Source organism: Rana temporaria, chromosome 2, assembly GCF_905171775.1.
Source record: "Rana temporaria chromosome 2, aRanTem1.1, whole genome shotgun sequence".
In the NCBI taxonomy this organism is placed as follows: Eukaryota; Metazoa; Chordata; class Amphibia; order Anura; family Ranidae; genus Rana; species Rana temporaria.
In genome coordinates this window covers 170445727-170473265 of record NC_053490.1, presented here as the reverse complement: position 1 = coordinate 170473265, position 27539 = coordinate 170445727, and the positions used below count along the sequence as shown (strand labels likewise).

General features: G+C 44.2%; 1 protein-coding gene across 1 annotated transcript; it reads right to left on the bottom strand.

Annotated features, from left to right (window-relative positions):
- Window positions 1-1568: 1568 nt before the first annotated feature.
- CLN5 (CLN5 intracellular trafficking protein) lies at window positions 1569-24251 on the bottom strand. Its single transcript, XM_040341392.1, has 4 exons — window positions 23948-24251; window positions 16997-17171; window positions 10045-10270; window positions 1569-2274 (listed from the first exon to the last, which is right to left on the bottom strand). The coding sequence occupies exons 1-4, from the start codon at window positions 24016-24018 to the stop codon at window positions 1781-1783; spliced, it is 966 nt and encodes a 321-aa protein (XP_040197326.1). The 5' UTR covers window positions 24019-24251; the 3' UTR covers window positions 1569-1780.
- Window positions 24252-27539: the final 3288 nt, after the last annotated feature.

Below are 27539 nucleotides of genomic sequence, written 5' to 3'. Positions count from 1 at the left end.
AGTTCCTGGCCAATACCCTTCGGACAAAAGTCTTACGCTTTGTCCGCGGAAAATCCGATCGTGTGTATGAGGCTTTAGGGCTTGTTTACAGCACAATCCCTGCGTTTACTGTGCAGTTCCGCCTGTTCATTTATATGCCATTGCTGTGGATTTTTCAAGCATTATTTTTTTCTACCAAGTCGCATTTACATGTGTTCACATGCATTCCAGTACAACTACACACATAAAGATGCAGCATACTTTTTTTTTTTTTAAATATATGTGAAAGCACCGTGAGGTGTAAACCAGGTTCATTTACATTGATTATTCTTGTATATGCATTCATAAAAATGCATTTGACTGCATATGATTAACATAAGCCCTAAAGGCACATTCAATGGGGGGGTATGCACTGATCTAAAGAAATCTATTTGCAGTAGAATTTTTTTTGCACCTAGGCAGTTGCCATTAGAACAGCTTAAAAAAATCTTCTTAAAAGTGATCAGTATGGGATGCCCTAGTAATCAGTTTTAGCTTCATATTTTTCTTTTGCTGCTAGATAAGTGTTTTGACCATATCCAACTGTTTTATTGGTTGGTAAACTAAAGTGTGGTTGATTTGTATGGTCAGCACACTGGGGGTTATTTACTCAAACTGGAGAGTGCAAAATCCGCTGCAGCTGTGCATGGTAGCCAATCAGTTTTCCAGTTTTAGGTTCCTTTCACACGTGCGGACCGTTCGTCCGTTTTTTCATACGTCCGTTTACGGACTGCAATGCTTTCCAATGAGATAGCGTATGTTAGCGGATGAGCATCCGCTAACGTCTGTTAACATCCGTCTCCGTTAAGCTCCGTTTTTTTGAACGGAAGAAAACCCTATTTTTCTTCCGTCAAAAAAACGTAACGGACGAAAAACGGATGTTAGCGGATGATCCGTTTAACATCCGATCCGCTAACATCCGTTTTTCATCAAAATATGTAATAAAAATAAAGTTCTAACAAAAAACGGATGAAAAAACGGATGACAACTGATGAAAAACGGATGTAAAACGGATGAAAAAACGGATGACAACTGATGAAAAAAACGGATCAACTGATGATAAAAAACTGATCTAAAAAACGGTCCGCACATGTGAAAGGACCCTCAGGCTGGGTTCACACTACTACACTACTTTCATCCTACTTTGCTCTGTGTTCAATGTTTCCCTATGAGAGCGTCTTGTAGCGTCCTACACAAGTCGGTCCGACTTTGAAAATGCTCCCTGTACTACTTTTGGTCCTACATTGATCCTACTTCAGGCCCATTGAATATCATTGAAGTCGGACCAAAGTAGTATCCTGTTCATGAAAGTAGGATGGATGTAGGACCAATGTAGGATAAATGTAGGACCAATGTAGCAGAGCAAAGTAGGATGAAAGTAGTGTAGTAGTGTGAACCCAGCCTTATGGTCAAAGCTTACCTGAAAGAGCTGAAGTTAGACGCTTATTGGCTATTATACACAGCTGCACTAGATTCTGAGTGCTCCAGTTTTAGTAAATCAACCCCATTATCTGAAGGAGAGAATGGTTACTGAGCATTCTAATAGAAAGGACTATTATTGTATCTACTGATAATGGATCAAGCTTTCTTGGATAAAATACAATACAGTAGCTGTGTCATATTTCATTTGTACACCATTTTTAATTACCAAACTGAACAATGATTGTGCCTTTTAGTCCTTCTGAAGCCACAACTGGCATGCAATATTGCCAGTCACTGGTAAAGACACATGGAATGTTTTATATGGCAGATCGGTCAGAGACTATCTGGACGGCAGAGGGATCTCTTCATATGTAATTGTAATGTAAGGAGGTTTCATAGGTAAATACCAATATTCAAAATTATAAAACAAATAAAATGTCTTCTGTAACACCGATTTCCCATAAATGTCGAGGATGCTTAGAAGAAGTTCTTTAAATGATTGATGAGGCCTGTAAGGGAAATAAAACTTGTGAATCTCAGTTGCTAGTGACTTGTTTCCACGTGGGCCGAAAATGGAGCTTGCATTCCCCAGGTACACAGGCTCTCCACTATACAAGAACAAGCGAGTATAGTTTGTCTGAACGCTCTTCTTGAAGGTGGCGCCAAGCTCTGATAACTTCTGATAGGTCCGTAGCACAAATTTGCTGCAGTCATAGGAATCAAACCACAGAGTTGAGTTCGGTGCCATTGATTCCTTCACAGTCCACGTCTCATAGTAAATGCCAGTGTTATTATCTTCTTTTATCCATTTTGCCAGATGATTAAACATGGAACCTATTGTATCAAAGAGAAGTAAACAAATTTACAATCCACAAAAAGTATGAGAAATCAGATTTTCATCTGCTAAACATGGAAGGTGTAATGGTTAAATCAGGCTTGGGAAGAGATCAGCATCTGCATGTACCTTTTGGCTGGCCTGCTGGTTTCTAATGCTACATATACAACAAACGGATCCCCAAACAAGGGACCTTTAAAAGGTGCCAATCCTTTTACCCTCAGTAAATAAAAAAAAATGATAATAACTTTTACCTATAATATTCCCATAAATCAGTTTAACATTTTGCTTATTAATAATAAAGATATGTTTTTAGAACATTGGTACATTTTGTGCTCTTTTTCTGAGGATGAACTTCCTTAGAAGTCTGATATACTCAGTTTTTTTGATAATCTAATGCTACATTGAGGAAAAAAAAATAAAAAATTTGATCCTTTACTGATTTTGTACATTTCCCCACTGACATATAATTTTAATGGTAGGTTAATTTTCACAGTGAGAGACAGAATAACAACAAAAATATCCAGAAAAACACATTTCAAAAAAGTTATAAATTAATTTGCATTTTAAAAAGAGTGAAAAAAGTATTTGATCCCCTATCAATCAGCAAGATTTCTGGCTCCCAGGTGTCATCTATGCAGGTAATGAGCTGAGATTAGGAGCACCCTCTTAACCACTTAACCCCCGGACCATATTGCTGCCCAAAGACCAGAGCACTTTTTGCGATTCGGGACTGCGTCGCTTTAACTGACAATTGCGCGGTCGTGCGACGTGGCTCCCAAACAACATTGGCGTCCTTTTTTCCTCACAAATAGAGCTTTCTTTTGGTGGTATTTGATCACCTCTGCGGTTTTTATTTTTTGCGCTATAAACAAAAATAGAGCGACAATTTTGAAAAAAAATGAATATTTTTTACTTTTTGCTAAAATAAATATCCCCCAAAAATATATTAAAAAACATTTTTTTTTCCTCAGTTTAGGCCGATACATATTTTTCGTAAAAAAAAAAAAAAATCGCAATAAGCATTTATTGATTGGTTTGCGCAAAAGTTATAGCGTTTACAAAATAGGGGGTATTTTTATGGCATTTTTATTAATATATATTTTTTTACTAGTAATTGCAACGATCAGAGATTTTTTTTCGGTACTGTGACATTATGGCGGACACTTTTGACACATTTTTGGGACCATTGGCATTTTTTAAAACATACAAAATCAGCATGGGATCAAATACTTTTTTCCTGCACTGTACATATAGGAGCTGATTGCTACAATTACTATGTTTTTTTAGGGCCCATACAAAAAGTCACATTACGGTAACATGTTTTGTCACACATTACCCCAATGCATTCCTTGTAGTGTGTTGATTTTGACTATGAATGACCTGGTAGTGGATGAGTGGCACTAGAATGCACGGTGGTTCAGCGCCTGGGAACAGGTGGAGCGATATCCTTACCAATGTATTTTGTATAGTCCTTGCCCTGATCTTCCCAATGACCACACAGACATCTCAGTAACATTTCTCCTAAGGTTCCATGGGCATTGTTACTCCCACTCATTCAGGGGCACTTAGTACTCCCACTGACACCAAGGCATTTTATACTCCCACTAACCATTGACTGTCCTGAGTGGGTGCAGTTCCCAAGGTATGTACAGTTGTCATTGTGTAACAAAAACAGTGATGCGCACTAGAAACCCTACAAGTCACGCCTCATTAGGAAAGCAAAATGTACATAACATAGACAAATGTGTACAAGTGTGAGCTAAAAACTGCAAACTTCCTCAAAGTGGAACACTACAGACTGGGTTTAGGTAACCCTGCAATGTGGTATATAATAACTTGGATGCCTTGTCGCTGCCTCTGCAGCTTACGAATGTATTTGCAAATGTGTGCAAACTGTTTTTAATGTGAATCGTTAGACAAGAAAACGGAAAATTGTATACTTACCTTTCCGTAATTTTCCTTTCCTGACGCATCTTCATGGCAGCACACACTGGGTTGTGACTCCGCCCCCACAACCTGACAGGATTGGTTAGCTATAAATTTGAAGAGGAGACACCCGGCATTATTCTCCGTAAATATCATCATTGAACAGTAGGGTGGGCAGCTGTGTGCTGCCATGAAGATGCGTCAGGAAAGGAAAATTACGTAAAGGTAAGTATACAATTTTCCGTTTTCCTGACGCATTCATGGCAGCACACACTGGGAAATAACTCGCCAGTCGGGAGGGTTCAATGCAAAAGTATTTTATTCCCTAGAGAGCAGAAGAATTGGCCCTGATGACAGATCTGCCAAATTCAGCCGTAGCCAAGAGAGCGGCGTCCACCCTGTAGTGGGAGATAAAGGTATGCCTGGAAGACCAGGTTGCTGCTCTGCATATAGTTTCCGAAGAAACACCACAATATGCTGCCCAAGAGGTTGCCACTGCCCTGGTTGAGTGTGCCCTGACGCCTTCCGGGATCTCCATCTGCTGAGTGGAATACGCTTTTCCAATAGCCCTGACCAGCCAAGAGGCGATGGTGTGGGAAGTGGCCGCCTGGCCTCGCCTGGCCCCGTGAGGTATAATCAAGAGAGCGTCTGTTGATCTAAGATGAGTAGTAGCCGACAGATATTTGGAAATTGTAGATTTAATGTCCAAGGCATGAGGTTCGCCATTCTCGTTAGAAAGGCATGGTAAGACGATGTCCTGGCTGTAATGGAAGGCCGAAGTAACTTTGGGCAGGAAACGGTCTGACGGTCTCAGAATCACCCTGTCGGGATGAAAAATCAGGTATGGCTCCTTAGACATGAGAGCTTGCAACTCCGACACTCTCCTTGCCGAGGCAATGGCAATGAGGAAGGATAACTTTAAGGTCAGATCCTATAGAGAAATCGAGTTGAGTGGGAAGAAGGGCGGATTGGAGAACGCCTCGAGGACCACCGAAAGATCCCAGGACGGGAAGCACGGTCTTCTGGGTGGTCTGATCTCTACGCATGCCTTCATGAACTGGATGATCAAAGGATGCAAGGCCCACCTGGTGCCAGTTTTGGCGGACAGAGCGGAGATCTGTACCTTTAGGGTGCTCGAATTTAGGCCCTTGTCAATTCCTGTTTGCAGGAACTCCAGGATCTGGTAAGGATCGGGTGAGACGGGGTTCCAACCTTTGAGTTGCGCCAACTGGGCGAATTTTTCCCAAATCCTGGTATAAATGGAGTTCGTGGAGGATTTCCTGGCTTGCATTAAGGTTGTTATAACCGCCTGGGAACATCCTTGTTCCCTTAGTCTAGCCCTCTTAACCTACAGGCTGTCAGGTGGAGCCTGTCTGGGGCTGGATGGAGAGACCGACCTTGGAGTAGGAGATCCGCTGTAACTGGAAGGTGGATTGGAGGTCGGGTATTGAGCTGTAGGAGCGTTGTAAACCACGGTCTCCTCGGCCAGAATGGTACCACTGTGATTACTGTGACCGACGACCTTCGGAGTCGAGATAGAAACCTTGCTATTAGAGGAGTTGGGGGGAAGATGTACCCCAAATTGAAGTCCCATGGGTGAAGGAGGCAATCTGTCCCCTCTGCTGTTGGAAAGGGTACCCTGGAAAGGAATCTTGAACACTTGGCATTCGCTGGTGTTGCTGCCAGGTCTATCTCCGGAACCCCCCAGGTTTCCGTCAGAACGGCGAACACCCGGGGATTCAAGGACCACTCGTTGTTGGATAGAAGTTCCCTGCTCAGAAAGTCGGCTAGCGTATTCTGTGCTGCTGGGACATAGACTGCTCTCAGGTCCAGAAGATGTATCTGGGACCACTCCATTATGGGGCGAACTTCCTCCAGAAGAGTGAGGCTTCGGGTACCGCCCTGCCTCTGGATGTAGGCTACCACCACCCTGTTGTCCATCCGAATTAGGACGCTCTTCCCCTGTAGAAGAGGCGCAAAGGCTAAGAGGGCCTGGAATGCCGCTCGGAGCTCCAGTATATTTGAGACTGTCCCCCGAGCAGGGAAGTGCCAGTGACCCTGGGCTGTCTGATCCAGGTAGTGAGCCCCCCAACCTCTCTCGCTGGCATCGGATGTCACTATCTCCGGTTCCGGAGGAGCTATGGGCCTGAATCTTCTGAGGTTGGAAGGGCAAGTCCACCACAGAAGGGAGTGTCTTACATGACTGGGGATGCTGATGGGTTGGTGCATTGATGCTCCGTCCCAATGCCTGAGAAAAGTGTTCTGCAGGGTTCTCATGCGCCATTGGGACCATTGTACCATGGGTATGGTGGATGACATCGAGCCCAGCATACTGAGGCAGGTTCTGGAAGACGTGAGACTGGAGGACAATAGATTCCGCACTTTCCGGACTAAGGGATTCACCTTCTCTAAGGGCAGTTGTACCCTGTTCTGTTTCGTGTCCAATTCTGCCCCCAGGTAAACCATGGACTGTGATGGCTGAAGGCTGCTCTTTCGCCAGTTGATTAACCAGCCAAACTTTTGGAGGGTCGAGATTAGGATCTCCCGCTGGAGGAGTAGAGTCTCCCGATTTGTTGCCAAGAGCAAGATATCGTCCAGGTAATGATGCACCCGCAGCCCCTTCTCTCTGAGGAATGCTATGAGGGGAAGCATAACCTTCGTGAACGTCCTGGGAGCTGAGGAGATCCCGAATGGTAGACATCGGAATTGGTAGTGATGTTGGCCGATGGAAAAGCGCAGAAACTTCTGGTATGCGGGATGTATTGGCACATGGAGGTAGGCGTCTGACAGGTCGATCGACAGCATCCAGTCTCCGAGATTTACTGCCAGGAGGATGGACTGGAGTCTCTCCATTTTGAAGGCCTCTATCTGAATCCTTCTGTTGAGCCGCTTGAGGTCCAGCACGGGCCGAAGATCCCCTGATTTCTTTCGAACCAGAAAGAGAGGGGAATAAAATCCCCTGCCTCTTTGGTGCGAAGGAACTTCCACGATAGCTCTTTTCTGAACTAGTTCTAAGATGTATTGAGTGAGCAGTTTCCTTTTGTCTAGGGAAGACGGTATCTTGGTGGGTTGAAAGGTAGCGTGAGGCAATACCCCTATAAAGTTCCATCTGTGGCCATGCTTTATTGTAGAAAGAGTCCATGGGTCCTCTATGTGGTCCGACCATATTTGTGCAAAACTGCTGAGCCTGGCGCCCACCTGAGCTGGGTGGGCAGGCAAGACTTCAAAAAGACTTCTGCTGGTCCCCTGCAGTAGAGACCTTGGGCTTCTGCCCCCTCGTAAAGGGTGGGCGATTGGGTCTCCATTCTCTCCTGAACTCCTTACCGGGACGATAGGATCTGGCCTCCCTGTACCTCTCAGGCAGATTACGCCTGAAGGTAGGACCTTTCTGAGGCTTGGGTCTTCTGTCGGAGGGAATAAGCCCCGATTTTCCACCAGTGCACTTGGAGAATGCCGAATCTAATTTTGTGCCGAACAGGTTCGTGCCATCATATGGTATCCTGCACCAGTTGGCTTTTGAACCCGCGTCAGCGACCCAAGGCTTTAACCATAAGGCTCTGCGGGCCATAACTGAGGCTAACATGGACCTGGCCGAAGAACGAATGATATCCACCGAGGCCCCCGCCATAAAGTCACCGGCTAGCCTGATCTCCTGCAAGGAGGATATGACATCCCCTCGATCAGCACCTTCCAGGAGAACCTTCTCAGCATTGGCTGCCCATGCGGAAATGGCCTTGGCGACAGCTGCTGTAGCAATAGCTGGTCTACATGCTCCCCCTGACGTGGAGTAAGCCTTCTTTAATTCTAGGTCGATCTTACGGTCGAGAACATCCCGGAATGATACTGCGTCCTCTATTGGCAGAGTGACATGCCTGGCGAGTGGCATAAGAGAAGCATCCACCACGGGAGCGTTAATGAGGGAAGCGACTTTAGAGTCTTTCAGAGGGTACAGTTTAGAGAGTTTGTTGGACAGACCGGGACGCTTGTCCGGTTTCTCCCACTCCTCCTTAATGAGGTCTTCCAATTCTTCGATGAAGGGAAACAGTTCGGGATCCCTCCATAACTCGGGGAAATATTTCCCAACCTTGGGTGGTTCCGACACGGGTTCTTCCCAACCTATTGTCGCCTTGACCGAGCGGGCAAAAGGTTCGACTAGACAGAAGTCAAATCCAGACACAAGTTCTCGATCTTCATGATCGGAATGAGCCTCTATTAGTTGGGCATATGGGCCGGAGGCGGATGAAGTGCCCGGAGTGGGCTCATCACAGACCAAAGGAACTGAAGTCCACATTGATTCTTGCGCTGACTCCCCCACGAGCTGTTGGGATGAGAAATCTGTAGTCATCCTGGCGCTCGTCTCCTTTTCTCTAGTTGCTTCATTAAAGCAAGTCTGACATGCTAGCTTTCCTGGCAAAGCAGTAGCACCGCACACCCAGCAAGCGTTAGCTGCAGGACGGGTATGATAATGCTCGCGGTGAGATGAGGGAGACCGTCTGCGATGAGACCGGCTATGACGGGATCGGCTATGCCTTGATCGATGGTAGCGGGAGGAAGATCTTGACCGACTTTTACGGGACCTCCTGCTTGATGCATGCCTGGACCTCTCCCTGCGCCGTGGGCTTGCGTCTCTTGGCCTGATGGGACTGCAACAGAAAGGCAGTGTTTAGTGGCCGGCTCTCTTTTTTGTCTCTTCTCTACTTACCCGAAAGTGATGGTCTCCATACCTCGTTTGCTGGTAGTGGTCTGCGAGGGCAGTGGGCTCCATGAAAAACACAGGGAAGCAGCAGAAGGATGTACTGGAAGAAAGCAACAGGTGGTTAAAAAAATAAACAAAACACATAACAAGGCATAAGCAAAGGGAAAGGGAAGCACCTGCATACCCTGGGAGAAATCCCTGTGGAATTCAAGCAAAGCAGCAGCCTTAGGGAAAAAAAGAAATTTTCAGGCTTTTTAAATTTGGCGCCGCCATCGCGGCGCTGACGCGTACGCGCATGCGCAGTAGCGTCCCGGCGCCATCTTGGATGAGGGCGAGGGAGGTGTCCGGCGTCATCATTGTGCTGCGCGCATGCGCAGTACGCCCGGGGAACGCGGCGGTGCGAGGGACTACATGGCTCAGAGAGCCTGCTGAAAAAAAAGGTACAGATGTACACAAATAAGCACAGCAATGAAATGGGAACCTTCAGGGGGCACAATTGCAGAAAAAGCTTTGACATATAAAACGAAGGGCATACCCAGAAAGAGGAGTGGAAAGAAAAAAGTTAGAGAGCCACACTGCCTGTTTAAGCTTATTTAAAGCTTGCATATATGCCAGGAACTTGCCGGGATTAACCCCTGAGACCACCAGAGCGGGGCTCCCCCTATAAAAGCTCTATTAGAGACTGTACAAGGGGGACTTCCAAAACAGGAGAGGCTGAACCTGCTGGGGCGATAGCGGTAGGAGACAAGCTGTACGTCCACGTCCTCTCAGGTGAGGATAAAAAAAGAGAATAATGCCGGGTGTCTCCTCTTCAAATTTATAGCTAACCAATCCTGTCAGGTTGTGGGGGCGGAGTCACAACCCAGTGTGTGCTGCCATGAATGCGTCAGGAAAATGTGGTTTGTTGCAGGCTGGTTGGCAAGTTGAGCTGGGAATTTTTCTTTGTTGTTTTTTGAGAGGTGTGTAATAACTGCAGGAAATTGGAGCTGCACAAAGCAAACAATCAGATTTTAGCAATCATTTTTCTTGCCTTAGCTGGAGGAGAAGCCTGAATGACTGCTGTAAGTAAACACATCCTCATTCCTGTCGCTGTAGTTTTTACATAAGAGGCTATCGAACCTTCATTTCACATTTGGATCTTTACCTGAGATCGTTGCTACTGGAACTAAAGTTCCATAGGTCCTCCAGTGTTCATCATCTATCCCTTCAAAGAAGCAGGCTGCTCCTTGGTTACACCAGATTGGTTCCTCTATGTCAGACTGTAGGTGGGGGAACGTACAGTTACCGAGTTGGAAGAGCTCATACCATTCTGCAGTGTAATTTTTCCCAGTCAATGAGCTTTTGAATCCAATGGCATCATGCATAATTTTCTGAAAATAAATAAAAAATAACAGCACTGAATAAGCACTTTTGATAAAATAACACATTTATTAAAAATTGTACTGTCTGCAAAAGCAAGTCTGCCATAGCATTGTGTTGTGATAAACAGCCCATTTAGGTCCAGGGAGGAATGTGGAAGGAGTTTACCTGCTGCCTAGACTTTGATGTTTTATAAAATAAGCTGTTGGTAATGGTAGGTCTGTCTAGAATATGCTGGGGACTATTCAATGCTTTGAAGTCAGCCCCTACAGTGTATATATAATCCATATTTAATTAGAACAGCAAATCATTTCCATGCTAAAAACATATTCCAGAGTGTCAACTGCTACAATCAAAATGAAAGACTCTTGGTAGTACCATAGTGTGTGGAATCACAGGACCATTTATTAGAACACAGCATGCAGTACAGAGAGCTGAAACAGTCATCCCAGCATCACTGCGACTTCAGCTAGCCTACAAAAGACATCTCTAGCCTAGGCTGTAGAGTACATAGGTATGATCACTTAGTACTACACGCTGCTCTAAAGAGATAGTGGTGATTGTCAGTCCCTGCTGTATGCTCTGCCCCTCCAGAGCTCACTGGAGCACTGGGCTGTGTGGGGGGCGGGAGGGCCTGACTCAGGGTCTTAGCAAGAGGCTGAGCCAGATGTCAGTCCAGGTTCCTGGGTCGATCCCAACCATACGGTCGCAATGTTTCCCAGCCCAGACCGGCTCTGTGACAGCAGCTAACAGCAGGCTTTAGCCCAATGTTGGCTTAAAACTAACTGCACTCCTGTGATCCATAGGAAAAGTATAGTCAAATGCGCTTTGGCTGTACTTCTTCATTAAACTATCATGCCATGTTTACCTATATTTGTGCAGCATTACGCCACTGTGCACAAATGGTCTCAGATAGGCATTTCCCACATATGGATCCTGTGAGGATCCGTACCTTTCTTATCCGCTTGCTCAGCGGGGATCGCTCCGTTGATCCCTGCTGAGCTGGCAGATGACAGGGTGGTCCCTGCACACTCTGCAGGAACAGCCCCGTCAGATCTCTGCTCCCCCTATGGGGGGGATCCGATAAACACGGACCATCTGTCCGTGTGCACCTGATCCGCTCTGCAGACGGATGGAAAAATAGGATTTTCCTCCGTCTGCAGAATCGGACCATAGCGGGGACCGATGAGATCGGGTGTCAGCGGATGTTCATTCGCTGACACCCGCTATCCCATAGGGATTAATGTATGTCCGTATTTCATCCAAAAAAGGATGGATGTAATACGGACATACGGTCCGTACGTGTGAAAGGGCCCTAAGACCTCATGCACACTGGGGCTTCTCTAAATGCTTTTCTCTTGGCAGGAGAAAAGCAGCTCCTAAGGTGTGTTTTTTCAAGCGCAATTAAGGGCATCAAGTGCTTGGGCGTTTATTGATTTCACTGGCCAAAATATTAATTTATCCTGGCCATTGAAATGAAAAAAACTATCAAGTAAAAGCACCTAGCGTTAACATGCAATTAGGTACGTCAGACAATTTTTTCTGCTGAAAACGCTTGTATCTTGAATGCAAAAGTAATGGGTTTATTTTTTTCTTGAAGGACAGAACAATACATTTCAACAGGATATTTCAGAGAGAAGTATTCACCCAGGATAGGGGTAGGCAATAGTAATATAGTGACTCAATGCAAAGGTAGGGACGCAGCCCTTTGTAACAGAACATAAAAAAAAAAAAAAAACAGCCATCAAAGCATAAAAAGATCCTAAAGCTACTCAGTGTGGGACACCTAGGAGATTATTGATAAGTGGAATCCAGGAACCAATGTGATTCCTATAAACAACGGCTAGTTACGGAGGGCTCCAGTCGGAGTTGAATGAATGAAAACTTATATAGCGCGGCACATGCAAACTAAATCGCCTCTGGGCGCTTGTTGTTCCTGTCTTCTTTGATATCAAAAGAGATGAGTTTTGATCTTTCTTCTGAATGCTAAGTGGTTCTCCTCCAACCCTCAGTTACCCTGAGGTTAACAAACAAACAGGTGTTTAAGAGTCCTCGAAATGGATAAGGTTAAAATGTATGATAAACATTGAAAGCGTTCGTAGGCCTGAACTTAGGAGGATTACAGTTGGATGGGGAATTTCTGGCCTCAGCATGATGGGTAGATAGCTTGGTTGAAGCCGAGAGGTTCAAATCCAGAAGAGAAGAGCTGAAAAGGTGAAGAGAGGAAGAAGAGAAGGGGGAATTTAAGAAAGAGGGGAAGGGCAAGGAGGGAAGAGGTATGGATCTGGTCTCTATGGGTAAACAAAATTACAAATAAAGCTATTCGGGGTAGTAATAAAGCATTATCAAAGTCAGGGGGAAGGCAATGGTTGACCAAGGGTTTCCAAAGGCGTTCAAACTTTTTGACCCCGTCTAGGAAAACTGTTCTATTTTGGCATGAATCATGGCTCTGGTAACTCTGGGCCAGATTCACATACATTTCCGCTACGCAGCGGCGGCGCAACGTAATCCATTTACAATATACCGCCGCAAGTTTGCAGTGTAAGTGCCTGATTCACAAAGCACTTGCCTGTAAACTTGCGGCGGTGTAACGTAAATGCGCTCGGCGCAAGTCCGCCCAATTCAAATGGGGCGTTCCCGCGCCGAGCGTACTGCGCATGCTCCGTCAGGTAAATTACCCGACGTGCATTGCGCTAAATGACGTCGCAAGGACGTCATTGGTTTCGGCGTTAATGTAAATGGCGTCCAGCGCCATTCACGGGCAACTTACGCAAACAACGTGATGTTTTAAATTTCGACGCGGGAACGACGGCCATACTTAACATGGCTTAGAACACCTAGGGCTCAGCCCTAATTTTACGACGCGTATCTCGACGGAAACAACGTAAAGTTAGATCGACGGGTAACGCGGACGTTCGGGGATCGCCGTAACTAGTCATTTGCATATTCTACGCCGACCGCAATGGCCTCACCACCTAGCGGCCGGCCTAGAATTGCATCCTAAGATCCGACGGTGTAAGTCAATTACACCTGTCGGATCTTATGCCGCGTACACACCATCACTTTATGTGATGAAAAAAAATGACGTTTTTAAAAACGTCACTTTAATTGACTGTGTGTGTGGGAAAACGTCGTTTTATGTCTTCTAAAAAACGACCAAAAAAAATTGAAGCATGCTTCAATTTTATGTGTCGTTTTTCAAAACGTCAACTTTTACTTCACAGAAATTGACCGTGTGTAGTAAAAAACGTCGTTTAAAATGACGTTTTTTCACCCGCGCATGCCCAGAAGCTACTTATGAAGCAAGCTCCAATGGAAAAAGTGGTGAGAACGTAACCTCGCTTTGCTATAACATTGTGAGAAAAACGATGGTGTGTAGGCAACTTCGTCTTTGAAAATTGAAGTTTCAAAAACGTAATTTTTTACTTCACAGAAAATGTCGTTTTTTTTCATCACATAAAGTGATGGTGTGTACGGGGCATTAGGGCTATCTATGCGTAACTGATTCTATGAATCAGCCGCATAGTTAGGACGGACAGATCACAGAGATACGACGTTGTATCAGGAGATACACCGTCGTATCTCTTTTGTGAATCTGGCCCTCTATTCTTTGTTTCCAAGACAGTGAGGTGGGGTGTATTCCAGGCCTTTGCAATGGTTTGCTTTGCAGCAGTTGTAACCTGCAGGAGTAGCTTGAATTGGAGGTTACATGAGGAGGTTTCTTATTGAGTACACCCATGGCTGGGTCGGGAGCTAAGGTTCTACCAATTAAGGTGGAAAGGCTACGGAAAATGTCAACCCAAAATGATTGGGCCAACAGGCAGCTCCACCAGATATAGAGGCGTGTGCCGTTGTCAGGACAACCCCGGAAAAAACAGGAGAGTAGGACAGAAGGCATTTGGCAATCCGGTAAAGGACCAGGTACCAGCGCATCAATACATGTAATTAGTTTTAGAGGCTACAACATTCTGAGTTTTTTTTTTTCCTGCCTCTAAATTCCTGTAAACGCCTGTGAACGGGACCTCATGCACCCTTGAGCTCAAAAATGCCTGTTTTACAGATTTTCTATGTTTTTTTTTCTGCCTACCCCAAAGTCGCATGACAATTCATACCCCATGTTTCCCAATAAGTACCGTTCATATATGTGTGACTTAAAGTCGCAGCGATTTTAAAGTAGCTCCTGCACTACTTTGGTCTGACTTTCATGCGACTTGAGGTCCTTTCGATTCCAATGTAAACCCTCAAAAGTCGCACGAACGTCGCAGCTGCATGATATACAGGCGACTTTGTAGAGCGAAAACAATCACAATGGTCAAAGCCAGAGTCGCACTCATCCAAACATGGAAATCGCACAATTTTTAAGTCACACAAGTGTGAATAGACTCTTAAATGTGGCCAATGAAATAAATAAATGCCCAAGTGCTTGGCACGTCTAAACACATTTGCAAAAATGAGGCTTAGGCTGGGTTCACACTACGGTTTTCCCGTCCGTCAGCCGCATACGATTTATATGAAAAAACGTATGCGGCTGAAACGGACGGGAACGTATGGAACCGCACATATGTACGTTTTCCATTGACATTAATGTTAAAGGAAAACGTATGCGGTTGCCATACTGTTTTAAAAACGACCGCAAAACCGTGGTTGAACACGGTTTTGCGTACGTTTAAAAAACGTTTTGCCAGCAAATCGTACGCACCCGGATGCATCTGGGTGCATACGATTTGCAATGCATTCTCTATCTATACGTTTTCCCGTCCGGGCCCGTACGTTTTCGATACTGAAATCGTATGCGGCTGACGGACGGGAAAACCGTAGTGTGAACCCAGCCTTAGACACTTTTTGAAGCTGCTTTTCTCCTGCCGGGAGAAAAGCATTTACAAAAGTCCCAGTGTGCATGAGGTCCTAGGCTGCATTGACACATGATCGCAGACGCAATCACCACGATTCTGCACGGTGATTTCAAATGGCTGCAAAACACAATACCATTACTTCTAATGGCACCCCAATCGCGGTAAATTTTTCCGGGAGATAAATCCCACTGCAATCGCAGAAAATCACAACGCTTCTCCCTCAAAAAGGAACATGAGCTTCTTATAGGTGACAGCGTCGCGTGTTGCGGTTTGCTGCAATTGCAGCGCGATTGACTGTAAGACAATCGCTGCAGAATCGGGGTGCGAATACGTTGCCATTAGAAGTAATAGCATCACAAATACACCCTGCGTTTTACAGCCATTTCGAATCGTGGGGCAGTATCGCTGCGTTCCCCCCGTGATCATGTGTCAATGCAGCCTGGGTCATTCAGTCCAGATGGCTAGAAAGTTGTGATCATCTGCTGGTGTTTTTTTAGTACAGTGACCAACTCACTGAAAATTGCCACTATATCTAAAGCCTAAAGAAATTTGCCTCCACAGTCAGCAGATGCAAAGCAGAAACTTTAATACCTGTATATTATAAAATTCCTAATACATTTCTAGCAAAGAGAATGTAATTACCGTATATACTCGAGTATAAGCCAACCCGAGTATAAGCCGAGGACCGAATTTTACCCAAAAAAAAAATGGGAAAAATTATTGACTCGAGTATAATGCCTCGTACACACGACCTTTTTTCAAGATGTGAAAACTGCCATTTTTTTTTATTGTTTGAGAAAACCGGTCGTGTGTATGCACCCTAGCAGTTTTCGCGATGGAAAAACTGCCCGCAAATTTTTTTAAACCAGCTCTCTTTTTTCTCGTTGTGTTTCCCCGTCAATCTTTTTCTCGTCATGAAAAATGGTCATGTGTATGCTTTTCCGAGGGGAAAAAAAACCACACATGCTAAGAATCAAGTATGAGACGGGAGCGCTCGTTCTGGTAAAACTAGCGTTCATAATGAAGATGGCACATTCGTTACGCTGTAACGGACTGAAAAGCACAAGGCTGAAAAGCGCGAATCGTCTCTCACCAAACTTTTACTAACACGAGGATCAGCAAAAGCTGCCCAAAGGGTGGCGCCATTTGAAGTCCCGTTGTACGTCCCCGCGCTTTGGTCGGACTTTTTTTGCATGAACGTGTGTATGCAAGTCAGGCTGGAGAGGAATGACGTTGTGAAAAACGACGGGTTTTTGAACAACAAGAAAAACGGTGGTGTGTACGCGGCATCAGCCAAGTGTGAGAATGCAGCAGCTACTGTAAGTGGAAAAGTGGGTCAACAATGCCCATTTGCATGCCTCACTGTGTCCATTGCAACTTCACTGTGTCATACCTCACTGTGCCCATTGCAGTCTCACTGTGCCCGAATACCTGCATTCTTAAAAGGTGTCCATTTTTTAAAAGTCGCGGCTTCCTCCTGGCGTTCCGTTCTGTGATTTGACTATCACGGAGGTCCACTCATCCTCGGACTCAGTTTCCCAGCAGACACTGTGTTCAGTGTTCCACCAATCACAGATATCCTTTCATCCTCGAACAAGAGGACGTCCGCGACTGGCGGAACACTGAACACAGTGTCAAATGCCTATAACGGAACGGAACACCAGGAGGAAGCCGCGACTTTTAAAAAAAATGGACGCCTGGCAAGAATTCAGGTACTGACTCGAGTATAAGCTGAGGGGGGTATTTTCAGCCCTAAAAAAAGGGCTGAAAAACTTGGCTTATACTTGAGTATATATGGTAACTGAAATTTTGTTCATAAACGCAAGTGTTAATGTGATATCTAATCTTTAAAAAAACAAACAAAAAAAAACAAAGTACACCTACAAAATGACCGAGAAGATCTCCATACTTGAATTCCCAAACTGGTGCTTGTAGTCGAAAAATCTCAATGGTGTCTTCATCTTTCATCAAGGGAATAGAGCCATCTGCATATCCAGTAGGGCAAAATGTATACTGGGCTTGGCAGTAGGGATCCGTCTTAGGACGATAGTCAAATCGTCTGCATATAAAAAAAGGAAATTAAAAGATTATTCTAAAAAGAACTTTAGAAATTGCTGCAATTTGATGAATGTATGTATGTGTGAAAAAAACAAAAGTCACCTGCTGTATGCATTTACTATTGTTATCTATATATTAAAGCCCAACTCCAAGAGAAAATGGAATGTAAATAGTGCATTGTGCATCAAATTCTTTACTTGTCTCCTACCTTATAGGTAGGGTGTTAGCAAGATGGCAGCGACGGCATCGAATATGACGAGCGCATGCTCGTCGTAGTCCATGACGTCACTGCGTTTGCTCCATTCAAAAGAAAGGCAGTTCTTTTGAATGGAGTGTCTGTACACTCGGTCGTCAAGAGATTCTTGCCAAGAATCTTGTCAGGAAAAACAACTTTTTTTCCCTGACACGATTCTGGGCCGTGTGTACGAGGCTTCAGTTTTGATTCCAAAACACTTCTTACTAAAGTCAGCCATAGACAGTTCGAATCTGGGCCAGTTCACCATGTGTGGGCAGGCTGAATGTACCAAGATGATCGATCACCTTGGGTACAACCAGCCTGACAGATTTTTCATGTGATTATTGCTAACAGATGTTATATCACGAGGGGTCTTCAAAACGTTTCCGCACTTGAATTTTTTTTGTTGGAAACGGTGAGGGCAGAAGGGAGTAGAAGTTGGTTGTGTCTGAGTGTGTCATGTGACTAGTCTGTCTGGCAATCCTGCTGACCTTGCAGTTTAGTATAAGAGTTGTCACGATGTGGTGAAGATTGCTGTGAAACTCATAAAAAAAAAAAAAAGAAGAAAAAGAAAAATAGTGTGAAACTTTTTGAAGAACCCTCGTATATAACACAATAATCACAATGGCTCTGTGGGAGGGATTCCTCCATCAACACTGTTGCAGGAAACAAAAATCGCTCCATCAATGGCCAGTCTAATCCATCTCGCTGTGTAAGGCCCCATGCACACTGGATGTTTCAGTGCCTTGAAAAAGTATTCATACCCCATGAAATCTTCCTCATCTTGTCATGTTACAACCAAAAATGTAAATGGATTTTGTTGGGATTTTGTGATGGACCGACACAAAAGTGGCACATAATTGTGAAGTGGACGGAAAATGATAAATGGTTTTCAAAATTGTTGACAAATATGTGAAAAGTGTGGCGTGCATTTGTATTCAGCTCCCTTTACTCTGATACCCCTAACTAAAATCTAGTGGAACCGATTGACTTTAAAAGCCCCCTAATTAGTAAATAGAGTCCACATGTGTGTAATTTAATCTCAGTATAAATACAGCTGTTCTGTGAAGCTCTCAGAGGTTTGTTAGAGAACCTTTAGTGAACAAACAGCATCATGAAAGCCAGATTAGGTATAAAATTGTGGAGAAGTTTAAAGCAGGATTAGGTTTAAAAAAATAAAAATAAATAAATAAATATCCCAAGCTCTGAACATCTCATGGAGCATTGTTCAATCCATCATCCGAAAATGGAAAGAGTATGGCTCAACTGCAAACCTACCAAAACATGACTGTCCACTTAAACTGACAGGCCGGGCAAGGAGAGCATTCATCAGAGAAGCTGCCAGGAAACCCATGGTAACACTGGAGGAGCTACAGAGATCCACAGCTCAGCTCTGGGAATCTGTCCATGGGACAACTATTAGTCGTGCACTCCACAAATCTGGTCTTTACGGAGGAGTGGCAAGAAGAAAAACATTGTTGAAAGAAAGCTACAAGAAGTCCCGTTTGCAGTTTGCGAGAAGCCATGGGGGATACAGGATATGTGGAAGAAGGTGCTCTGGTCAAATGAGACCAAAATTTAACTTGTTGGTCTAAAAGCAAAATGCTATGTGTGGCGGAAAACTAACACTGCACATCACCCTGAACACACCATCCCCACCGTGAAACATGGTGGTGGAAGCATCATGTTATGGGGATATTTTTCTTCAGCAGGGACAGAAAAGTTGGGCAGAGTTATTGGGAAGATGAATGGAGTCTGTGCAAAAGACTTGAGACTGGGGCGGAGGTTCACCTTCCCGCAGGACAATGACCTTAAACATACAGCCAGAGCTACAATGGAATGGTTTAGAACAAAGCACATTCACATGTTAGAATGGCCCAGTCAAAGTCCAGACCTAAATCCAATTGAGAATCTGTGGCAAGACTTGAAAATTACTGTTCACAGACACTCTCTATCCAATCTGACAGAGCTTGAGCCATTTTGCAAAGAAGAATGGGCAAAGATGTAACTCTCTGGATGTGCAAAGCTGGTAGAGACATCCCCAAAAAGACTTAAAGCTGCAATTGCAACAAAAGATGGTTCTACAAAGTATTGACTTAGGAGGGCTGAATACAAAAGCACGCCACACTTTTATTTGTAAACAATTTGGAAAACCATTCATTTTCCTTCCACTTCACAATTATGTGCCACTTCGTGTTGGTCTATCACATAAAATACATTTACATTTTTGGTTGTAACATGACAAAATGTGGAAAATTTCAAGGGGTGTGAATACTTTTTCAAGGCACTGTATCTTTTCTAGATGCCTTCCTCCTGTCAGCAGAATTTTAGCAGAAAAAACACCTGATGCACTAACTTGCGTTTAGACACATTTACACACATCAAGTGTTATTCTGGCAAAACGCAGCTTCTCCTGGATGACAGTGTTTTTTTTTTCTGCCTCCAAACTCATCTTATGCAGCGTACACACGATCGGATTTTCCGTCGGAAAAACCTTGGATGGTTTTGTGTGTGAGACACAGTCACACAAAAGTTCTCTGAACTTTCGTCCGTCAAGAGCGCAGTGACGTACAGCACTACGATGAGCCGAGAAAATTAAGTTCAATGCTTCTGAGCATGCGTCAAATTGTTTCTGAGAATGCGTCGGAATTTTACGCATCGGAATTACTACAGACGATCGGATTTTCCAATCAGAACCAGCTCTCAATCTCTTGTTGGTGGAAATTCCAACAGCAAAAGTCTGATGGAGCATACACACGGTCGGAATTTCCGTTCAAAAGCTCACATCAGACTTATTCTGTTGGAATTTCCGATCGTGTGTACGGGGCATAAGTCTAGTTACACTTACGTGTCTGCATTTGATGCCTTTTTCAAGCACAATCTACAGTGCATTTTGAGTTTTTAAACCAGCGTTTTTTATGTGTTTTTGCATGCAGTTTTCATGCATTTCGCATTTTTCTTTCTCTTTGAACACACTGTAAAACACTGTATGAAGCTGGTTGCTAAGGAGGGGGCTGGGAAGCCGGCCACAGCATCCTTGGCAACCAATGAGTCATCAGCTGTCAGTGGGGTTCCCCGCTGAATAAAAAATACTGAAAAAAGTGTTGCAGGTTTCCCCCCCCAGGTCCATACCAGGCCTCTCGGGTCTAGTATGGATTCAGAGCCCCCCCACCTGAACCATACCAGACCGCATGCCCACAACATGGGGGGGGGCAGGTGCTTTGGGGCAGGGGGGCTCTGCACCCCACCCCAAAGCACCTTGCCCCGATATTGATGAGGAAAAGGGCCTCTTCCCGACAACCCCTGCCGGTGGTTGTCGGGGTCTCCGGGGGGGTTATTGGAATAACAAGGGGACCCCCAAACCCCTACCCATTCACCTAAAAAGCAGTGAAAGGTTACACAAAACAAGAGCTAGTTTTTGACAACTCCTTTATTAGTAAAACAGCTCTGAGCTGATGTCTCTTCCAGTGCCCTTGTTTTATTCCGCCACCGTTTTCTCCCTGTGTTGTCATCTTTTTCCTCCTCGCCACCGCCTTCTTCTCCTTCCTTGCTGCTGCCGGTTACCCGCTAAAAAACAAATAAGAAGCTGGTATTTCTGCAAAGCTGTCTCCTCCGTTGTTATGTTCCCCGCTGTCCGTTGCCTATTGTTCGGCGCTCACTCGTCCCTATCCCTTCCCTTTCCTTTCCTGACCTGCTGGGTGGTATGCTTGGATAATGTTCTGATATGGATTTTGGGGGGGGCCCCATGCCAATTTTTTTAAAATGTTGGCGTGGGGGGTTGCAAATTGTTTTGCCGGCAATATATATATATTTTTACATTCAGCTTTCAGCAGGGAACCCGGCTGACTGCTGATGACTCATCGGTTGCTAAGGTCGCGGCGGCCGGCTTCCCGGCCCCCCTGCTTAGCAACCAGTTATATACAGTGGTAAAAAAAGAAACGTAAAACACATCAAAAAGGCACCACTTGCGTTTCTGGTGCAGCGCCATTATAGTCGATTAGCCGCAAATCTAAAAAAGTCCCAGACCCTTTCCAAAAGTGCACCAGCCGCAAAACGCAAAGATGTGAACTAGTACCATAGGAAACCATGTTAAATGGACTGTAGTTAGTTTCTGAAAACTGCAAAACGCACCAAAAAATGCATAGGTGTGAACTTAGGGCATTCAAAAGCAGGGGGGGGGGGGGAATATACGCCAGATGCTCCCTTGAGCAGCTGAAAACATGTCCAGTGTGCATGAAGCTTAACTGATTAAAGTAAAAGAAAACTGTAGTAAATTGGAACTTTAGCCATAACAACTTGATAAAAATAATGTTCTTTAGCAAGGAACATACATTCAACAATAAAGTAGAAGTCCACCCTAAGGCTAGCTTTCCACTATTGCAATCCCAAAGTTGCACGATTTTGATGCGACTTGAAGCAATGCCTGTGTATTCTTGAGGTCTGTGGACCTCAAGTCGCATCAAAATGGGACCAAGGCAGTGCAGGGACTACGTTGAAGTCGCTGCGACTTGAAGTTGCATAGATATGAACAGTACTCATTGGAAATCATGGGGTACGACTCATCATGCAACTTTGCAGTCCCAAGTCACATTACAAGTTGCAGTAGTTTTAAAGCCTAAGATCCTATACACACTAATAGATTTTCTTCAGATTTACCAAAACCATATAATATGAGGTCAGACCTTAAGAGTTTCAATTTGTATGCAATCAGGCAGGCCCTTGCACTACATGGTTTTGGTAAGCAGGAACACAGATCTCTGCCTTCTCAAAGTACAAGCACCTCCCCCACAGTTAGTAATCACTCCCACTGAGCAGATCTAACCCTTTGATTGCTCCTGATATTAACCCCTTCCCTGCCAGTGTCATCAGTACAGTGACAGTGCATATTATTAGCACTGATCACTGTAAAAGTGTCACTTAGTGTCCAACTTGTCCGCCGCAATCCAGCTATAAGTTGCCATTATACAGGATTTATATAGCGCCAACAGTTTGCGAAGCGCTTTACAACACGAGGGCAAACAGTATAGTTACAATACAATTCAATACAGGAGGGATCAGAGGGCTCTGCTCATTGGAGCTTACAATCTAAATATCCCATAGTTTGTAGACGCGATAACTTTTGTGCAACCCAATCAATATACTCTTATATTTTTTACTGAAAATAAAGTAGCAGAATAAATATTGGCCTAAATTGATGAAGAAATTCGATTTTTTTCAATTTTTCTATTGGGTATTTATAGCAGAAAGTAAACAATTATTATTATTTTTTTTTATTTCAAAATTGTCGCTCTATTTTTGTTTATAGTGCAAAAAATAAAAACCGCAGAGGTGATCAAATACCACCAAAAGAAAGCTCTATTTGTGGGGAAAAAAATACATCAATTGTATTTGGGTACAGCAGCGCACGGCCGCGCAACTGTCAGTTAAAGTGACGCAGTGCCATATCGCAAAAAATGGCCTGGTCATGAAGGAGTTAAAACCTTCCTGGGCTGAACTTGCTGACCGCTGCACGCCAATATACATCGGCACAATAGCGGGGGTGGGCAAATGGACATACAGGTACATCCCCTTTAATTTACAGCTTGCCCGCCGCGCTTTCCGTGACCATGACCTTGTTAAGTCGATGTTCACCGGCGGCCCGCGACCGTGTCACGGAGCTGCAGAACGGGGAGGTGCCTATGTAGACAAGGCATTTCCCTGTTCTGCCTAGTGACAGGACAGTGATCTCGGTCATATCACTGGTAGCCCAGCCCCCCTCACAGTTAGAATCACTCCCTCTTGATTGCCCCCTAATGTCTAACCCCTTCCCTGCCAGTGTCATTTACATAGTAATCAGTGCATTTTTATAGCGCGGATCATTGTATAAATGACAATGGTCCCAAAATAGTGTCAAAAGTGTCCACCGCAAAATCGCAGTCACGATAAAAATCGCAGATCACTGCCAATTCTAATTAAAACGTATAACTTTTGCGTAAACCAATCAACGCTTATTGCGATTTTTTTTTACCAATAATATGTAGAAGAATACGTATCGGCCTAATCTGAGGAAAAAATAAATGAGTTTTTTTATATATTTTTTTGAGGATATTTATTATATCAAAAAAGTTAAAAAATATTGAATTTTTTTCCAAAATTTACGCTCTCTTTTTTTTGTTTAGTTTATAGTGCAAAAAAAAAATTGAAAAAAACAGGAGGTAATCAAATACCACCAAAAGAAAGCTCTATTTGTGGGGAAAAAAGAACGTAAATTTTGTTTGGTCACAGAATCGCACAACCGCGCAATTGTCAGTTAAAGCGACGCAGTGCCGAATGGCAAAAAGCGCTCTGGTCAGGAAGGGGGTAAATTCTTCCGGGGGTGAAGTAGTTAAACCAGGTGAAGTTAGAAGCTGATTGGCTACATTTTGCACTCTCCAGTTTTAGTAATAGGCAGAAAGCAGCTATGGCTTGTTTGTCAATGTGCTTCATACACCTAAGCCAAGTAGAGAGTTGTGACTTTCTGTCATGTGACCAGAGAAGTCCAGTGTAGTGAGGACATGACTTACCTGTATGGTACTGGCCACAGTCCAGACACACTGCACACTGACAGACCGATCAGGACCAAGGATAGCGCCATCCCACGACCACCAATCACTTCCCCGACTCTCACAAGACTCAGGGTACTTCTGCCTTCACATCAACAGGAAGTCAGTGAAATGACCAATCAGGCTGACAAGCACTTCCTAATCCAAGATCCTTTTTTGAGAATTTATTTTAATTTCTCTTCTCACACGTAGGTCACGTGTTAGTTTTATTATTATATTATCGCTATACAGTAATCTTCAAGAGGTGCCCGTTGCCAAGAGTCAAGATGGTCGCCGAGGAATTAGAGTGGGAAGTGATGTCAGCAACATTGGGGCAGGAAGTAGGTGAGTGGGAGGAGGTTGTGTGGGCGGACAAGATGGGGGAGTGGCCATGGACGGACGTAAGCAGTACTCCGTGACTATTGTAATAGGTGTCGTGTGTTGTGATGACTACCTTGCTTAGTTCGTGGCATTCTGCATCATATGGAGGATTTAGTGATGATAGATACACAGAGTCAATGAGATGCTGCATCATATGGAAGGTTTAGTGGCAGTGTCCTGTATAAACTAATACCTGCAGAGATTACTGAGAGTTTCATCCTTTTGATGTTGGATCAAGCCTATTATTCCTCATACGCACCATAGAATGCACATTATGGGCTAATGTTACTAATATGAATTCTGGACAAGACTCCACCATAAATTGGGATTAATTCCCAAAAGAGTCTCACATTAAATATTCGGGTCATGTGACACATGTAACCCAAATATCGCATGCAGTATGAAACATGTCAATTCACTACAGGGTTCAGCGTTATTTACCACAAATTTAAGAAACGCTTGGTAAATACCGCATGAACCTGTCTAAAAAGTAATATCACAAAAAAAAAAAAAAATTGTTAACCACTTAAGCCCCGGACCTTGAGCCCTGGTTCACACTGGGTACGATTTGGAACGATTTGAGATGCGATTTGACATGTCAAATCGCATCTCAAATCGGCGGCAATTGTCGGCAATGGCACTGTCCTAATCAGTGCGAATTTCAAAAAGTAGTTCCTGTACTACTTTTTGCGATTTCGGGCCGCGATTTACAGTAAATTGCGGCCGAAATCGCGGCAAAATCGCGGTAAAATCGCGCATTTTACCGCGATTTTGAATTCGCAGCAGTGTGAACCTAGGCTTAGGCAGCTAAATGCCCAGGCCAGGTTTTGCGATTCGGCACTGCGTCGCTATAACAGACAATTGCGCGGTCGTGCGACGTGGCTCCCAAACAAAATTGACTTCCTTTTTTCCCCACAAATAGAGCTTTCTTTTGGTGGTATTTGATCACCTCTGCGGTTTTTATTTTTTGCGCTATAAACAAAAATAGAGCGACAATTTTGAAAAAAATGCAATATTTTTTACTTTTTCCTATAATAAATATCCCCCCAAAACATATATAAACATTTATTTTTTCCTCAGTTTAGGCCAATACGTATTCTTCTACCTATTTTTGGTAAAAAAAACCGCGATAAGCATTTATCGATTGGTTTGTGCAAAATGTACAGCGTTTAGAAAATAGGGGATAGTTTTATTGCATTTTTTTCTTTTTTTTTTTTTTACTACTAATGGTGGCGATCAGCGATTTTTTTTTGGTGACTGCGACATTATGGCGGACACTTCGGACAATTTTGACACATTTTTGGGACCATTGTCATTTATTTTCACAGCAAAAAATGCATTTAAATTGCAATGTTTATTGTGAAAATGACAGTTGCAGTTTGGGAGTTAACCACAGGGGGCGCTGTAGGAGTTAGGGTTCACCTAGTGTGTGTTTACAACTGTAGGGGGGTGTGGCTGTAGGTCTGACGTCATCGATCGAGTCTCCCTATAAAAAGGGATGACACAATCGATGCAGCCGCCACAGTGAAGCACGGGGAAGCCGTGTTTACATACGGCTCTCCCCATTCTTCAGCTCCGCGGAGCGATCGCGAGGGGGCGGCTAGAAACGAATAGCCGCGCCCTCATCCCGGATCGCTCCCTGAGGCTTACCGACCGCCGCATGTACCGGGGGGGGGGGTCCTGATCGGACCCCCGACCCGCGGAAAGGCAGCGACGTGCAGGCACGTCGTTCTGCCTGTCCGTGCCATTTTGCCGACGTATATGTACATGCGGAGGTCGTTAAGCGGTTAAAGAGGAAGTAAACCTCCTCTGCAAACTTTTACCTATAGGTAAGCCTATAATAAGGCTTAACTATTGGTATTGAAAATATCTCCTCAACCTGTACAGTTTAGGAGATATTTTCAGTGCACGTCCGGCCTCTGCATTAAAAAAAATGGCGCCGCTTCGGCTGTGAAGCGGTGATCTTTTTTTTTTTTTTTTTAGCCTTCCCAGCCTAGCGGTGAGATGTGGGGTCTTATTGACCCCATATCTCACTGTAAAGAAGTCCTTTCATGCATATTCCTATTTAAAGTGTCAAAATGTAAAAAAAGATAAGTCAAATTAACACTAATAATATTTTTTTTTTAAGTGCCCCTGTCCCCGTGTGCTCGCACGCAGAAGCGAACGCATACGTAAGACCCGCCCACATATGAAAATCGTTTTCAATCCACACATGTGAGGTATCGTCGCGAACGTTAGAGCGAGAGCAATAATTCTAGCCCTAGACCTTCTCTGTAACTCAAAACATGTAACCAAGTGTCGCCTATGGAGATTTTTAAGTACCGAAGTTTGGCATCATTCCACGAGCGTGTGCAATTTTGAAGCGTGACATGTTAGGTATCTATTTACTCAGCGTAACTTCATCTTTCAGATTATGCAAAAAAATTGGGCTAACTTTACTGTTTTTTTTTTTTTTTAACGCATGAAACTGTTTTTTAAAAACTCGTTTGAAAAATTGCTGCGCAAATACTGTGAGAGATAAAAAGTTGCAATGACTGCCATTGTATTCTCTAGGGCCTCTGCTAAAAAATATATATAGTGTTTGGGGGTTCTATGTAATTTTCTAACAAAAAATTTGCAAAAAAAGATGATCTTTACATGTAGAAAACAAAGTGTCAAAATTGGCCCGGGCCTGAAGTGGTTAATATCTAAACTGCTGGCAACAAAAGTGAGTATTTCCAAATTGGGCCCAAAGTGTCAATATTTTGTGTGGCCACCATTATTTTCCAGCACTGCCTTAACCCTCTTGGACATGGAGTTCACCAGAGCTTCACAGGTTGCCACAGAGTCTTCTTCCACTCCTCCATGATGACATCACAGAGCTGGTGGATGTTAGAGACATTGCGCTCCTCCACCTTCAATTTGAGGATGCCCTACAGATGCTCAGTAGGGTTTAGGTCTGGAGACATGCTTGGCCAGTCCATCACCGTTACCCTCAGCTTTTTTAGCAAGGAATGGGTCGTCTTGGAGGTGTGTTTGGGGTTGTTATTATGGAATACTGCCCTGCGGCCCAGTCTTCAGTATGTCACAGTACATGTAGGCATTTATGGTTCCCTCAATGAACTGTAGCTCCCCAGTGGCGGTAGCAATCATGCAGCCCCAGACCATGACACTCCCACCATCATGCTTGATTGTAGGCAAGACACACTTGTCT